Source organism: Typha angustifolia, chromosome 12, assembly GCF_048772165.1.
Source record: "Typha angustifolia cultivar Huaian chromosome 12, ASM4877216v1, whole genome shotgun sequence".
In the NCBI taxonomy this organism is placed as follows: Eukaryota; Viridiplantae; Streptophyta; class Magnoliopsida; order Poales; family Typhaceae; genus Typha; species Typha angustifolia.
This window is the reverse complement of record NC_133250.1, coordinates 8,362,704-8,377,420: the sequence shown is the minus strand read 5'-3', so window position 1 is coordinate 8,377,420 and position 14,717 is coordinate 8,362,704. Positions and strand designations below refer to the sequence as shown.

The 14,717-nt window shown below is 36.4% G+C and overlaps 3 protein-coding genes across 3 annotated transcripts; all 3 read left to right on the top strand.

Moving 5' to 3' along the window:
* Positions 1–636: 636 nt before the first annotated feature.
* LOC140772511 (protein trichome birefringence-like 19) lies at positions 637–3,947 on the top strand. The gene is made up of 2 exons (XM_073114614.1): positions 637–1,271; positions 3,033–3,947. Exons 1-2 carry the CDS (start codon positions 774–776, stop codon positions 3,828–3,830), a joined length of 1,296 nt encoding a protein of 431 aa, XP_072970715.1. The 5' UTR covers positions 637–773; the 3' UTR covers positions 3,831–3,947.
* Positions 3,948–6,272: 2,325 nt separating this feature from the next.
* LOC140771643 (protein trichome birefringence-like 19) lies at positions 6,273–9,585 on the top strand. The gene is made up of 2 exons (XM_073113213.1): positions 6,273–6,833; positions 8,591–9,585. Exons 1-2 carry the CDS (start codon positions 6,357–6,359, stop codon positions 9,359–9,361), a joined length of 1,248 nt encoding a protein of 415 aa, XP_072969314.1. The 5' UTR covers positions 6,273–6,356; the 3' UTR covers positions 9,362–9,585.
* A 1,067-nt stretch (positions 9,586–10,652) lies between these two features.
* LOC140772091 (uncharacterized) lies at positions 10,653–14,279 on the top strand. Its single transcript, XM_073113984.1, has 6 exons — positions 10,653–11,118; positions 12,358–12,480; positions 12,964–13,137; positions 13,219–13,300; positions 13,640–13,704; positions 13,789–14,279. Exons 1-6 carry the CDS (start codon positions 10,840–10,842, stop codon positions 14,086–14,088), a joined length of 1,023 nt encoding a protein of 340 aa, XP_072970085.1. The 5' UTR covers positions 10,653–10,839; the 3' UTR covers positions 14,089–14,279.
* The last annotated feature ends 438 nt before the right edge of the window (positions 14,280–14,717 follow it).

The window sequence follows — 14,717 nt, the reverse complement described above, 5'->3', positions numbered from 1 at the left end:
GAGTTCTTATAGTATGATGCATTCCAATTTCATGTACGAATTCATCTCCACCATTAACATGGCTGTCGGCCAAGTTTAGGAGATGACCATTTAAACGATTAGTTTTAATGGCTATGGCTGGCATGACAACATACTACTTACCAGTTCCACGTAAATGCTATATGCTTGTGTCCAAAGATTTTATTAGTTTATACTAGCAGGGCATTTGAAATTTCCATTGGAAGAATTAATGGAGTAAAATAGCACAATAAATTAGTCCCAGATAATTATTAAAGAAAAAAGAAACTATTCCTGGTGGTTTATATTGAAAATTTTAATAACTATTTGCTGTCTGATTGCATAAGATTGTGCGATTAAACTTAATAATTATCAGTCAATTCAACAACCTACTAAATAAGGCCACAGTTATCTTCTAACAAACAAATGAAATAGACATAAACAATACTTAAAAATAAAGAGCCAAGTGTTATTCATCATGAAATCTCCATCTGAAAAGTCCAGCCAAAAACTGTCGGCAATAATTATCCATTATTTGGAGCTCATAGTTAGCCACTTTACATGCCATATTAATTAATGAAAAAGAAATCATATATTCACATCTATCTTATATATATATATATATACACACACACACACACACACAAACACTGTACTTTAGAGAGGACTACAAAAAGATTCTTTCATAAGGTAGGGTGTTATGTGTAACATTGAATTCAAAGAAATCTATAAGAAGCCAAACATATTGCACTAAGCAGAGAGCATTATGCCTTTTCATGCACAAGGCAATGAAGGCTTACAGTAGTAGTAGTTATCTAGAGAACACCCCCAAGATAGTTATAATTCTAACACTTACCTTGGTGCTCCTCACCATTGTTCCACTCTACTTCTCTCCATTACTAACTTCTCCATGGGGCAGTCCGTCGCCTTCTCCTTCTCCTTCTCCTTCATCACATAATGATGTCAATGACATGTTGAGGAGCATAAGAAACCCCAAAAAATGTGATATTTTTCGTGGGGAGTGGGTGCCAAACCCTCGCGCACCATACTACACAAATGAGACATGTTGGGCTATCCATGAGCATCAAAATTGCATGAAGTTTGGGAGGCCTGATACTGATTTCATAAAGTGGAGGTGGAAGCCAGATGAATGCGAGCTGCCAATCTTTAACCCGGCCCAGTTCTTAGAGCTTGTGAGGGGGAAGTCCTTGGCATTCCTTGGAGACTCTGTGGGCAGAAACCAAATGCAATCCTTAATGTGTCTCCTCTCTAAAGTAAGTTCTCCATCGGTAGTTACTCGTTCTTCCTTTCGCATTCCATTGTTCTGTCATTATAACAATGTATAGATTTCACAGTATTTTCTTAGCAGCCATTTCTAATATGCAGGTCATAATCAAATGAAAAGAATGCATAGAGATTTCTCACTAACACTTTCGTCAAATCTAGTTGTTTGCTAGGATATAGATCGAAAAAGGTTATGGAAAAATTTATAGAGTAATTAAGATTACTTAGGTTACAGTATTAAGTAACAATGATTTAGATGTAGTTTGAGAATTTAGATGGTAGCCTTATTTTTTGAAGAGGTTGCTTTCATAAGTCAGATATATACTTTGTACCAAGTGATGCATTTCAGAAATCAAAATCTTAATATTATATGAGCAGGTAGGGTGGGACAGGTACAAAAATATGAGGCCAATGTAACTTTGGAGTATATCATTGTGACATATATCTTACTGTGTTGTGGACATTCTAACTGTCTGGTGTTTATGTGAATATGAAATCCTTGCATTGCATGGAGTGGTTGCCATTTCCCTCTCAAATCACACACAATAGAAAAACTTCATGCCATAATAAGAAAGACTCGCATTTGGTCATGGCTACAGCTTAACAACCATTGACCACGCATGATAAAAAAAAACCTGGGTTGTCCCCATTAATAGAAGTCATACGGTATACTTTCCTTCTTACATATATATTTATATTTAGATATGAATAAAAAAGTAATTGCTACCAAACATGTTTTCTTATAAAAGAACAAACAAATAAAAACATGTTGAAATATATTGAAGCAGAAAATGTAACAAAAAGGAAACCGAAACAATTTTAGTTATTTCTATGATTAAAAGGATGCTTCTGAAGTTGCAAATCATCTAGTGAGATTTCTTTTTCTGTACTTTAATTTGATTGACCCAATTATTTAGTTGACCTGTTGTTATAAGTTTAGGTAACTCCTGATCTCCTATCTTTAACAATGAAGTTGCCCAAATGAGAATACAATGATCACGATTATTTATTTACAAAGGGTAGCATGAGGTGGTACATCTATACCACATAGAAAATTAGGAATTAATAAATTATATACCTTTCTCTAACATTGCCCTGCTAGGTGAGCGGTCACTATTGGTTAGAGTAAGCTAAGCACAGACTTAATCAATGCTGCATATGATATTTGCAAGGTCAATAAACAATTTTTCTTCTTTTATTTTTCTAGTTTGGATATTCTTCTATCACTTATGTAATTATACACTTACCTCATAAGACATTCTAGTCTTAGACAACATTATAAAACATTATAAAGGACATTAAAAAGGTCCAAAGTACTATAAATGTGTTAGAAAAATGGCCAAATCTATCATTATCTCAAAAGGATGGGCCTAATACATATAGGATTTACATGAATAAATCACAGACAAAAACATATCTGAAACACCTTACATTTTGCATTTGTGATCATTAACACTCTACGACATAAGAATTTATTGTTAGATTCATACATTTTACTTTTATTGCCTTCAAAAATTACAAAAATATATAAAATTAATATACCCCTTGTTTGGCTTTAAAGATAAGTTCCACATTCTACTTTTTTACCTTAACATTTAAAAACTTATTCATGGATAGTTAAAGAGTCATTTTTGCATCTATGATTAATTGAAGTAACGTAAAGATAACAAATGCTAGGTTGTTGATGATAATAGAGGCAAAGGTAATAAATTCTTTGATTATGCTAACCTTTTTGTGAGCAACATTTGCAGGTAACATACGCGGTGGAAGCGACCAACACCAAAATCCCAAACGAGAAGTCCAGCCGCTACTTCTACCCGACCCACAACTTCACCCTCGCCAACTTCTGGTCCCCTTACCTCGTCCGCTCCCTGGAAGCCGACCCCAACGGCCCAACCCTAACCGGCCTCTTCAACCTCTACCTCGACGAGCCCGACCCCATCTGGACCTCCCAGATCGCCGCCTTCGACTACGTCATCGTCTCCGTCGGCCACTGGTTCTTCCGCCCGACGATGTTCCACGAGGCCTCCCGCCTCGTCGGCTGCCACTACTGCCTCGACCCCGCCGTCCCCGACCTCACGATGTACCACGGGTACCGATCGGCGTTCCGGACGACGTTCCGGCACTTGATCGACCTTAGGGATTACAAGGGCACGACGATCCTCCGGACCTTCGCGCCGTCGCACTTCGAGAACGGGGAGTGGGACAAGGGCGGCGATTGCGTGCGGCGGCGGCCGTTCCGGCGGAACGAGACGAGGCTAGAGGGGATCAATCTGGAGATGTACATGACGCAGATGGAGGAATACCGGAAGGCGGAGAGGGAGGGGAGGGAGAAGGGGGTTAAGTTTAGGTTGCTGGACACGACGGGGGCGATGCTGCTGAGGCCGGACGGGCACCCGAGTAGGTACGGGCACGGGGCGGGGGAGAAGGTGAGGATGCCGAACGACTGCGTGCATTGGTGCTTGCCGGGGCCGATCGATGCATGGAACGACTTCTTGCTCCAGATGTTGAAGATGGAAGGGGGGAGAGCTTCCTCTGTGCAGATGTAATCGGATAGTTAATCGGTTGGTTGTACAAGAGAAACGGTCCTTCTTTTTTTTTGGTCAACGGTTATTCCTATGTAAAATGGATAACTCTTTTTCAGAAATTTTTTATAATTTACGCCCTATAGTTTACTTATATTATAATTAGAATCCATTACATATAGATTAGTCAGTATCAAGTGCTGCCAGGTTTGAAATGGGTGCTTGATGGTGGTACAAATTCTCATCTCTTTCACACTAACTGCTTCTTCTGTTAAAAAATGTATATAATTCTATGTTGCTCCTCACAAATTCTTATATAGAATTTAACAAACTCTTCTGTAATCAAATCAGGAGTATTGGCCTCAACTCCCCACATTGGAGAGAGCTGAAGCAGATCAGCTTGTGTGCCTTATTATTTCTAGTGAAAAAATTAAGAGGGATCATGAGTTTAAGGAGGAGGTATATAAGGCCCATTGGTCTTGTCTTAGGGCCTCATTTGACTCAAGCTGTGGTGTGTGTTTCTTTGAGTCAGATAGGATGCCTCGATTCCTTAGAAAGTGGCATACTTTTGTTCAATTGCTCTTTGTTATTTGCTACAGAATTATTTCTGTATTTAAACTCCTACTTTGTAATTTAATTGAGACTAAACATATGGCTTTTGTGGCTAGTAAAAGTGTCGAAGATAATATTCTGACCGTCCAAGAGCCGATTGGATTCGTTAGGCAGAATTTCCTGATGATGATTATACAATTAGACATGAAAAAAGGTTTTAAGTTGGGAGGTTGTTATCCAAACTTTAATGCTTATGAGATTCCTTTTTTAAGTGATGTGATTTGGTATTAGCTTGTATCTACTCTCTTTTCTTATCAATGGGCAACTTTCAGGGTGGAATGATGCTATTGGGTTTAAGGATAGTCTAGTGTCTAGTGTCCCTGTATTCAGAGGGTTATAGTGAGTGTGATATTTTAGGGATGAGAGTAAGGGGGTAAAAATGGATTAGATTAACTCTGAAAAAAAAAATTCAGATACATATTCAGATACGAGTCGAATGTATGTTTAGGATTCGAATACGGATATCTGACATCCGTTTACCCGCGTATTTTTTTGAATGATTTATAGTTTTTAATTTACTTATTTAAATAATAAATATTAATATTATTACTAGTAATATATTATATATTATTTATAGAGATTAATTTCTCTAATTTTACATATTTAACATACAAATAAGTTATTTGTTATAAAACTCTTAATAATTTTATGTTTTAATTATATCTAAATAAAATATTATAATTCTTTAAAATTCAATCAATATCCGTTTAAAATACGATCCTCTATTCGAAAATTATCCATATCCGTTTAGTTAGAATATGGCTTTAAATTTTGTTATCCGTCTAATATCTATATCCGGACTAAAAATATGGATCCGAATATGGGTTAAACACCATCCGATCAGTATTCAATCCGTTTTAACCCCTAGATGGGAGCAATGTTGAACTAGAATGTCCTAGTTTATTACATTCTTTGTTGTTGTAAATGCCAACATTTTAAATACTTATGGACAAGAAAACCTAGCATCTGATTGAGGCTGCTAATACCAGCTATATGCAGGAAAGTTGGTATTGGAAAAGTTAATATTATGGATTTTATAAGTTTTGCTCAATCTGGTGAAATCTATATAGCCTGGATTGTGTCCTTTCAATAAAAATTAAAAGAAAATCTTCATATATGGCCATGCAGATGGGTTCCGGATGACATGCATGATTGGTGTACTGGATTACCCACCAGATGATATCAACATGCCACCCATATTAACACATACATCATACCTAATGATTCTAGCAGGGCTGTCGGCCGAGTTTAGGAGATGATTATATAGGTGATTAATTTTAATGGCGATGGCTGGCATGTCCAATGATTTCATTATTTATACCTTTTCGTTTAAGTTTAATAGTTTATGCTTGCAAGGCATTTGAAATTTGCATTGGAAGAATTAACAGAGTAAACTATCACGTTTACTATAAGTTTGTCCCATATAACTACTAAAAGAATTATATTTTTTTTATCCTGGTGGTTTATATGGAATATCTTTACAACCACTGGCTGTCTGATTGAACTTAATAATTATCAATAGCTTCAACAGACTAATAATTAAGACCACAGTAATTTAACTGCACATCTTGATATTAATTCCTTTACAAACAATTTATACCTTGGGAGCACATCAACTAGATATAGACAATATTTATCACTATAAAGAGTCAAGTATTCATCATGAAATCTCCATCTGAAAAGTTCTGCAATAGACTGGAGGCAATAATTATCGATTATTTGGAGCTCATAGTTAGCTACATTGCATGCCATGTTAATTAAATGAAAAAGTTTGTCAAATGACATCCATCTTAGGTATATATATATATTAGAGAGGGCCACGAAAAGATTCTTCCGTAAGGTAGGTGTTATGTGTAGCATTCTCTTCAAAGAAATCTATAAGAAGGCAAACATACAGCACTAAACATATATAGATCATTTCCTTTCATCAAGAAGGCAATGAAGTCCTACAGTATTAGTGATTATCTAGAGAACACCCCCAAGGTAGTTATAATTCTAACACTTACCTTAGTGCTTCTCACCATCGCTCCACTCTACTCTCTGTTGCTAGCTTCTCCATGGAGAAGTCCATCACCTTCTCCTCCTCCTTCATTGCATAACGATGTCAACGACATGTTAAGAGGCATAAGAAACCCGAAAAATTGCAATATTTTTTGCGGGGAGTGGGTGCCTAACCCTGGCGCGCCATACTACACAAATGAGACATGTTCGGTTATCCATGAGCATCAAAACTGCATGAAGTTTGGGAGGCCTGATACTGATTTCATGAAGTGGAGGTGGAAGCCAGATGAATGCGAACTGCCAATCTTTAATCCGGCCCAGTTCTTGGAGCTTGTGAGGGGGAAGTCCTTGGCATTCCTTGGAGACTCTGTGGGGAGAAACCAAATGCAATCCTTGATGTGTCTCCTCTCTAAAGTAAGTTCTCCATTAGTAGTTACTCATTCTTCCTTTCGCATTCCATTGTTCTGTTATTCGAACAACATAGAGATTTCACAGCATTTCCTTAGCAGCAATTTTTAAAAATGCAATCTTATTATTTGCTAGGATATAAATTGAAAAAAAGAAGTTGTGGAAAGGTCTATAGAGTAGTTAGAGTACTAAAATTACGGCTCTAAGTTTGAGAATTTAGATGCTATTTTTATTACCGAAGAGGTTGTTTTCATAACTCAGATATATACTTTGTACTATGTGATGCATTTCCTAAATTAAAATCTTAAATTTTCTGCACATAAATCTGTTTAAACTTTTTTTATATGAGCTGTGACAGTGGGATGGTACAAAAATATGAAGCTAATATAACCTTGGAATATGTTATTGGACATATCTTACTGTGTTGTGGACATTATAACTGGGCCTTGTGTTTATGTGAATATGGAATCCTTGCACTGCATAGAGTGGTTGCCATTTCCCTCTCAAGTAGGTCAACAAACAATTTTTTTTTCTTTTATTTTTTCTGTTTGGATCTTCCCCAATCTCCTATGTAGTTATACCTAAAGCATTCTAGTCTTAAACAATATTATGAAGGGCATTAAAAAAGCCCAAAGTATTATGAATGTGTTAGAAAAATGGTCAAATCTACTATTATCTCAAAGGGAAGGCCTTATACATATAGGAATAGGATTTACATAGGTAAATGACAAAACAAAAACATATCTAAATTACCTCTATATACAAGAAAATTTTATTAAAAGCATTTATTATAATTAACATCCTATTATATAGGTATTTATTATTCTATTCCTACATCTTGGTTTTAAGGCCTGAAAGACACTTCGAATTAAATCTCATAGTAGCTAATGAAATAAGCATATTATATCACTTTCAAAAATAAAATAAAATAAAATACCTTAAAATACCTCTTATTTGACTTTTTATTTAAGTTCCCTTTCTTTTTTCTCTTACCTAGAATTTAGAAGGCTGATTCAAGGGTATTAAGGTCATTTTAGTATTTTACATCTATGACTAATTTAACTACTGTTCGGTTATTTTTGAGGCATTGAAATAATACATAGATCAAATGATAAATTCTCACATAATAAGATGTTAATGAAATAGGGGCAAAGAGTAGGATGTTTTTTCTTAGAGAAGTTATAATCTATTTATGTGGTTTTGTCTGATTTCAACTTAAGCATTTACAATCCCTTGAGGTTCAGACTAAGTTGCAACTATTAGTCAACGGTTAATTGGGATGTAACAAGATTTAATTACTCCCATTGGATTATATCCTAATTTGATGATAGTAGAGGTTATGTATTTATTTTATAATTTATTAGTAGCAGAAAAAATTTGGCCCCAATGATTCATTAATAACTATTAATTTCTCTCTTCTGATCGATTGATTGAGATTAAATAATATTAATTGGAAATACTCATCACTTTTCTAAATTGTCGGGATAAATTAGTAGTATATTATTTCTCTCTCTTAGCTATCTATTCTTTTATAAAATAATAATAATAAATTAGTAGAAGTTGACACTCCTATTATTAAAAGATAAGCAATAAGAAAATATAAATTAAAGTCTTAGATACACTTTATTTACCAACCGATTGGTTAGCATCGAATCATTGCTCTACTTTTGGATTGTAATTTTGGATGCAAGTATTGAAAATTGAAGTAATAAAAATCGAGGTAAACCATCGGGGATAAACCTTTTTCTCGCCAAAATTTCCAGGTAACATATGCCGTAGACGCCAGCAAAATCCCAAACGACCAGTCCACCCGCTTCTTCTACCCAACCCACAACTTCACCCTCGCAAACTTCTGGTCCCCCTACCTCGTCCGTGGCGTGAACGCCGACCCCAATGGCCCGATCTTCACCAGTCTCTTCAACCTCTACCTCGACGAGCCCGACCCCACCTGGACCTCCCAGATCGCCGCCTTCGACTACGTCATCGTCTCTGCTGGCCATTGGTTCTTCCGCCCGACGATGTTCTACGAGGCTTCTCGCCTCGTCGGCTGCCTCAACTGCCTCGACCCCGCCGTCCCCGACCTCACGGTGTCCTACAGCTACCGATCGGCGTTCCGGACGACGTTTCGGTACTTGATCGACCTTAGAGGGTATAAGGGAACGACGATCCTCCGGACGTTCGCGCCGTCGCATTTTGAGGACGGGGACTGGGACAAGGGCGGCGACTGCGTGCGGCGGCGGCCGTTCCGGCGGAACGAGACGAGGCTGGAGGGGATCGATTTGGAGTTGTACGCGGCGCAGATGGAGGAGTACCGGAGGGCGGAGAGGGAGGGGAGGGAGAAGGGGGTTAGGTTTAGGTTGCTGGATACGACGGGGGCGATGCTACTGAGACCTGACGGGCACCCGAGTAGGTACGGGCAGGCGGCGTGGAAGAAGGTGGGGATGCCGAACGACTGCGTGCATTGGTGCTTGCCGGGGCCTATCGATGCGTGGAATGACTTCTTGCTCGAGATTTTGAAGATGGAAACGGGATGAAGCTTCCTCCGTGCAGAGCGCAGACATACTGAATCACGAGTTTTTGATCAACTTTTCAATTTTATTCATTAAAATAGAAGACACCCAAATTTAATATCAAATGAGTCCTTTTTTATTGTACCCCTGAGCTAATAGTAAAATGCTCATAAAATTAGCATTTTATTTTAAAAAATTATTCGAGATTTGATTAAGTTTCAGTTAAAATTATTATATTAATTTTTCTTTCATCCTTATAACGACATAATATATGTCGAAATTAAACTATTAGTTAGAAAATTATGATCGATGAGAGTGAGTAGTTTAGCATCTTAATAAGACGCTAAATAGTTTAATATTTTTAGTAATAAAATATCTAACGGTTTAACATTATATATATATATATATATCTTTTCTTAATAAAAATATTTTAATTAAAAAAATATGATATAAATTTAGTATCAAATGAGTTTTTTTTATAATTGTACCCTAAGTAAAACGCTGATAAAATTAATATTTTACTTTAAAAATTATTTGAAACTTGATTAAGTTTTGATCAAAATTATCACATTTATTTTTCTTTCACCTTTATAACGATATATTATATGTCCAAAATAAATTATTAGTTAACAAATTATGATATGTAAAAATGATTAGTTTAGTATCTTAATAAGACGCTGAATAGTTTAGTATTTTTAATAAAGAAACAGATAAAATTAACCTTTAACTTAGAAAAATTCTATAATAATAAACTGTAGTGAACATTCTATCAGTTAAATACATGCAGTCAGTTTTAAATACTGAATTAAAAAATTAGGAATAATTAAATTCAAAAGCCGGTGATATTTGGGTGCAAAAGAGGAAGGCTTTCTCTTTGTTATTTGTATATAAAATAAAAATGGAAACAAATATTTTTTAGCTTAATTAAACTTTACTTCATAAACTTTTAAAAGCGCACAAATTGCCTTAAACTTTAGAAAACTTCACATGTTTAGCACGAGCATAATAAGTTATATAATAAGTTATATACGTATAAACAAAACACTTAGACAAAAGTAAATATATATATATATATATATATATATATATATATATATATATATTTTGAATAACTTTGTCGTCATCTTCTTCCTCAGCTCAGTTTGTAGTTATTTCAACGTTAGCATTCTTTGAAACTGAGAGAATTGTGTAATGTTTTGGGTTGAGAGAGAGAGAGAGAGAGAGAGAGAGAGAGAGAGAGAGAGAGAGAGAGAGAGAGAGAGAATTCTATGGAGATGAGAGCGTAAATTGTGAACGGGTAGTTTGAGTATTTAACTTCTTCTCGATGACTACGTCTTAAAGGGTAAAGTTTTCTTTCCAAATACCAATTTGCCCTCAGAGTCGGAGCAGCAGATGCGGGCATGCATGACCTGCATCCGATCCGCTTTCACTACCTCTGACACGGATCACAAATACATAGTCGGATCCTAAAAGAACGTAAAGTTCAAGCAGGGAAGACGAAGATGGCGGGCCTATTGGCTTGGGCGGCCGACGTCGTCGGCGCCACCACCGACGACGACGATAAGCGCCTCATCCCCGTGGTCTTCACACCGGAGCAGCAAGAGCGCGCTTTGGAGCTCGACCAGAAAGCTGCCTCCTTGAGGCGTTCGATCCAAGATCTACGGCACCGGATCCCTCCTTCTCACATCTCCCAACGACTCCCCTATCTCCATGCCCACTCCGTCGCCTCCAACGCCGCCCTCGCCCTTCAGTTGAACTCCCATTCCACCACTCGAGAGCAGGTGATGTTGGTGCCCGCAAATTGTATTTGAGATTGTTTCCCGTATTTGATGTCGATTTTTGATTAAATTGAGACTTAGGGATGTTGGGTTGGATTCCTTTTAAATTGAATTATGGCTGGTTGGCTTTGTTGTCTTTGTTGGTGCTCTTAAGCAGTAGATTTTGTTCCCTCCAATTGAATGCCCACCCCCACTTGGTGCCTCTTTCATTGTAATGCTCTGGTAATGTACAGTTTGGGATTATTTCTCAGATGGGTTTGTTGGTCGTTGGGAATTTCGATGCGAATTTAGGTTTAAAGTTGAGAATTTTGGGTGTTGGGTTGAGTTAATTTTCTTTATCAGTTCTCTTAGCCGTGCCTGTTTCCTCCAATTGAACGCCCGCTCCGCCACCCGAGAATAGGTGATGTTGGCGCTCGCGGTCTCAAATTGTAATGCTCTGGGAACGTGCATTTTGAGACTCAGATCGGTTTGTGGGTTTTATGTATTGGTTTTAGGTTAAAGTTGAGATCTTTGGACGCTGGGTTTCATTAGTTTGGAAGAAATTTGTTGGTTTTCTTAGACAGGAGTGTTGATTCGTTCAGATAAATGGCTATGCTTTGAACATGGGGCTTCTGCTTATTACCAACATTAGACTTGTCCGCAGAAAAGACCCAAGAAGTGTTGAGTTGCTTTAATTTGGATGGGACTTTGGCTGGATAATTACTTCAGGCCTGCTAACTTAGTATCATGTCCCTGTTTCGTAGACTATGAAGCTCATGTGGCTAAAGATTTCTGTTTCCTAATAAACTGGTGGATTGTTGTTATAGATATTTTTACTATTTAAATTATTTACAAAAGCATCTCTTGTAAAATATGACCAACACCAAACTTCTAAAGCCCAGACTTCCTTGCTTGTCCAGAGGAGGTAGGTTGTGCATTTGGTCAGATCTGGTATGGGTCGTACATGGATGATAGTTGGAGTCTGCAGTATATCAGTTACATGAGTCTGTTCCGTATCAACATCTTGCATATAGTTGAGTTTGATCATTTAAGTTGTCAGCGTCACACGACTAAATGTTCCTGTACTAACATTCAGATTAAAAGAATTCTTTTGATTAGTGTTGTACTGTTACTATTGCTTATATTCAGGTTAAGATAATGTACTGGAACTTCTTATGAGCGACAAATATTGAAGCTTGTTAATATTTGTTCCTTTCATGCATTTATTATGACGATTATGGTTTAATTTGAGCTTTTATATAGGCACAACAAAGAGAGAAAACACTGCAAGAAGAAAATGCTGCCTATGAGAAGGCTATATCAAATTGCCAACAGAAAATTGAGGAAAAGCTGCATGAAGCTGATCTGCTTGAAAGTAAACTGAAGGTGGAAAATGATACATTTTGAGCTATTGCTTCTTATCTCTTGAACAAATACCAATTTCCAGAGGTTCATGTCTATCTCAGTTCTTACAAGCTTGATAGTCAAAAAAACCTTTGTCCTATCATGGTTATGATCGTGATGAAACAAACTTATTTCACTTCTCATATACATATGTTGGGACCCAATTGGTCTAGCAGCATCTTTTGACCAAATTTTATCTACTATCAGTACTAAAGTCTACCATATATTTATATTAAGTCACGGATCTTGTAAATGAGGTTAAGGCCGACATATTTTGTCCTCCCCTAACCTTACATAGTTACATTAAGGGGAGTCGTTTGCACTTGTTATGCCCCGTTATTTTAGAGAACCATTTGGATTAAATATTTCTCTTTCTTTTTTTTTTGCTTCTATGTCAGTCTTAACTTGGAGTATCGTGCTAGAATTGTGTTTCTAGGCTAAGTTTAATCTCAATATTTATTGCAGGAAATGGACTTAATTGAGAAGAAATTAAAGGTTGAGCTGGATAAGGCACTGGAGGACAAAGCTAGTCAACATGAAGCATCAACTACTGCTTCAAATTTTATTGAACAAGTTCAGGAAGCAGAATCCTTGAAAAGTGTGAAGTCAAAAGACTTGGAGGATAAGAAGAATGAGTTGGTATGCTGCTCCCCCTTCTTTCCTTTAGAAAGTGAAAAGTGGCATGTTTCTTGAGTCATCATTATTATTACTTATTGTCAGAGGTTATTGGAAGAGACAGTGCAGAGATTGGAAGATGAGTGGTCATTGCTGCAACAAGAATCATTAAAGAAGCCTTCACCAGGTACTTGAAAATGAGTCACTTTCTAAACTACCTTCCAACCATTAGTATTTTGGCAGACTATGTGCTGCCTTTTTTCAGTTTTCAGAAAGATACTGATAAATGGTAGAGAGTTGCAATTGGATAATTTTCTACATCAATCAAAACACATATTTGATAAGAGGATATCAATGAAGAGGATTGTTATCATTTTGCCACCAAAACTTGTAGGATTTTGATTTAAGTTGGACTTTATACAAAATAATCAAGTTATTCTATTGTAGTTCCATATTTCCATTCCATGGCTCAATTTGTATCATTGTATGTAAACAATGTGATTTTTTTTTTTGTTTTTGTATGCAGCTCAAAGGGAGAAGCTACTGGAGAAACAATTGCACAGCCTAATTGAACAACTGACGGCAAAGCAAGTCAGTGCGACTTACATTTCCTATCAGAAATTTATGATATAACTTGTATCTTTCATATTCTTGACAGCATTTCTCATTTTCTAGGCACAAGCAGAAAGGCTTATAACTGAGATACATGTCAAAGAGAAGGATTTAGAGAGATTAACTGATATGCAAAGGAAACTTGACAGTGGAGTTGCAGAAATGAATGCCGCAAGAAACCGGTTTGGAAGAAGCTTCACAGTATCAGGAGCTTCTGATGATTATGATGTTAAGGCCTATCGTAGACCTAATCACACTGGAGGGAGAACAGAGAACCAGCAGAAGCTCATGCTTCTGAGATCTGCCTTTGTTCTTTATATTTTATCACTTCATATTATCGTTTTCATTAGACTCTCATTCTGAGAAATATACTGGAGATTTTCATTTTCTTCCAAATTTGCTACCCTTCTTTTATATATATATATAACTTGTATTTGTAACATCAACCTGTGTTTAGTATTTATGTTTCTGTTTCAGTGCATAGTCATCACATTTGATGTTGAAAACAAGCATAATAAATAAAACAGGTGGTTGCAGCTGCGGGAATTTTCTCACTTTTGAATGATTCTGAAAATCTCTTAATCCAATTTACAGGATTTTTTTTTTTTTACCAAAGTATATCTTCAGAAGAACTTAAATACCGGAATAGGTTTATTCCTCACACTAATTAATACAAGAATAGGTTATTCCTCATACTTATTTATATGAGTATGTATCAGAGAACTTATTTATTATATATATAATGGTTCAATATTTTGTTCCAACCCTTTAATTTGTTAACGTTTAAAAAAACTGGTTATCGTGTTAGCAATTCTTATCGTATAAAATAGTTATTTCAGAAAGTAATTCAATTTAATATATCTATATTGACATCCACTAATTATTAGGGGTGCAAACTAGCTCTGCGCGGTTTGAGAGGTAGATTTTTTTGACTCAAGCTTGACTCGAGCTTGATTTGAGATAGAAAATCTCTACTTAACTTGGCTCGTCTC

What these genes read in the sequence shown, in the direction of transcription:
- LOC140772511 (XM_073114614.1), top strand. Translation starts at nt 774, where the DNA reads ATGCACAAGGCAATGAAGGCTTACAGTAGTAGTAGTTATCTAGAGAAC. An exon ending in TAATGTGTCTCCTCTCTAAA is followed by an intron (nt 1,272 to 3,032) that starts GTAAGTTCTCCA and finishes CAACATTTGCAG; the next exon opens with GTAACATACGCGGTGGAAGC.
- LOC140771643 (XM_073113213.1), top strand. Translation starts at nt 6,357, where the DNA reads ATGAAGTCCTACAGTATTAGTGATTATCTAGAGAACACCCCCAAGGTA. An exon ending in TGATGTGTCTCCTCTCTAAA is followed by an intron (nt 6,834 to 8,590) that starts GTAAGTTCTCCA and finishes CAAAATTTCCAG; the next exon opens with GTAACATATGCCGTAGACGC.
- LOC140772091 (XM_073113984.1), top strand. Translation starts at nt 10,840, where the DNA reads ATGGCGGGCCTATTGGCTTGGGCGGCCGACGTCGTCGGCGCCACCACC. An exon ending in ATTAAAGAAGCCTTCACCAG is followed by an intron (nt 13,301 to 13,639) that starts GTACTTGAAAAT and finishes TTTTGTATGCAG; the next exon opens with CTCAAAGGGAGAAGCTACTG. An exon ending in AACAACTGACGGCAAAGCAA is followed by an intron (nt 13,705 to 13,788) that starts GTCAGTGCGACT and finishes CTCATTTTCTAG; the next exon opens with GCACAAGCAGAAAGGCTTAT.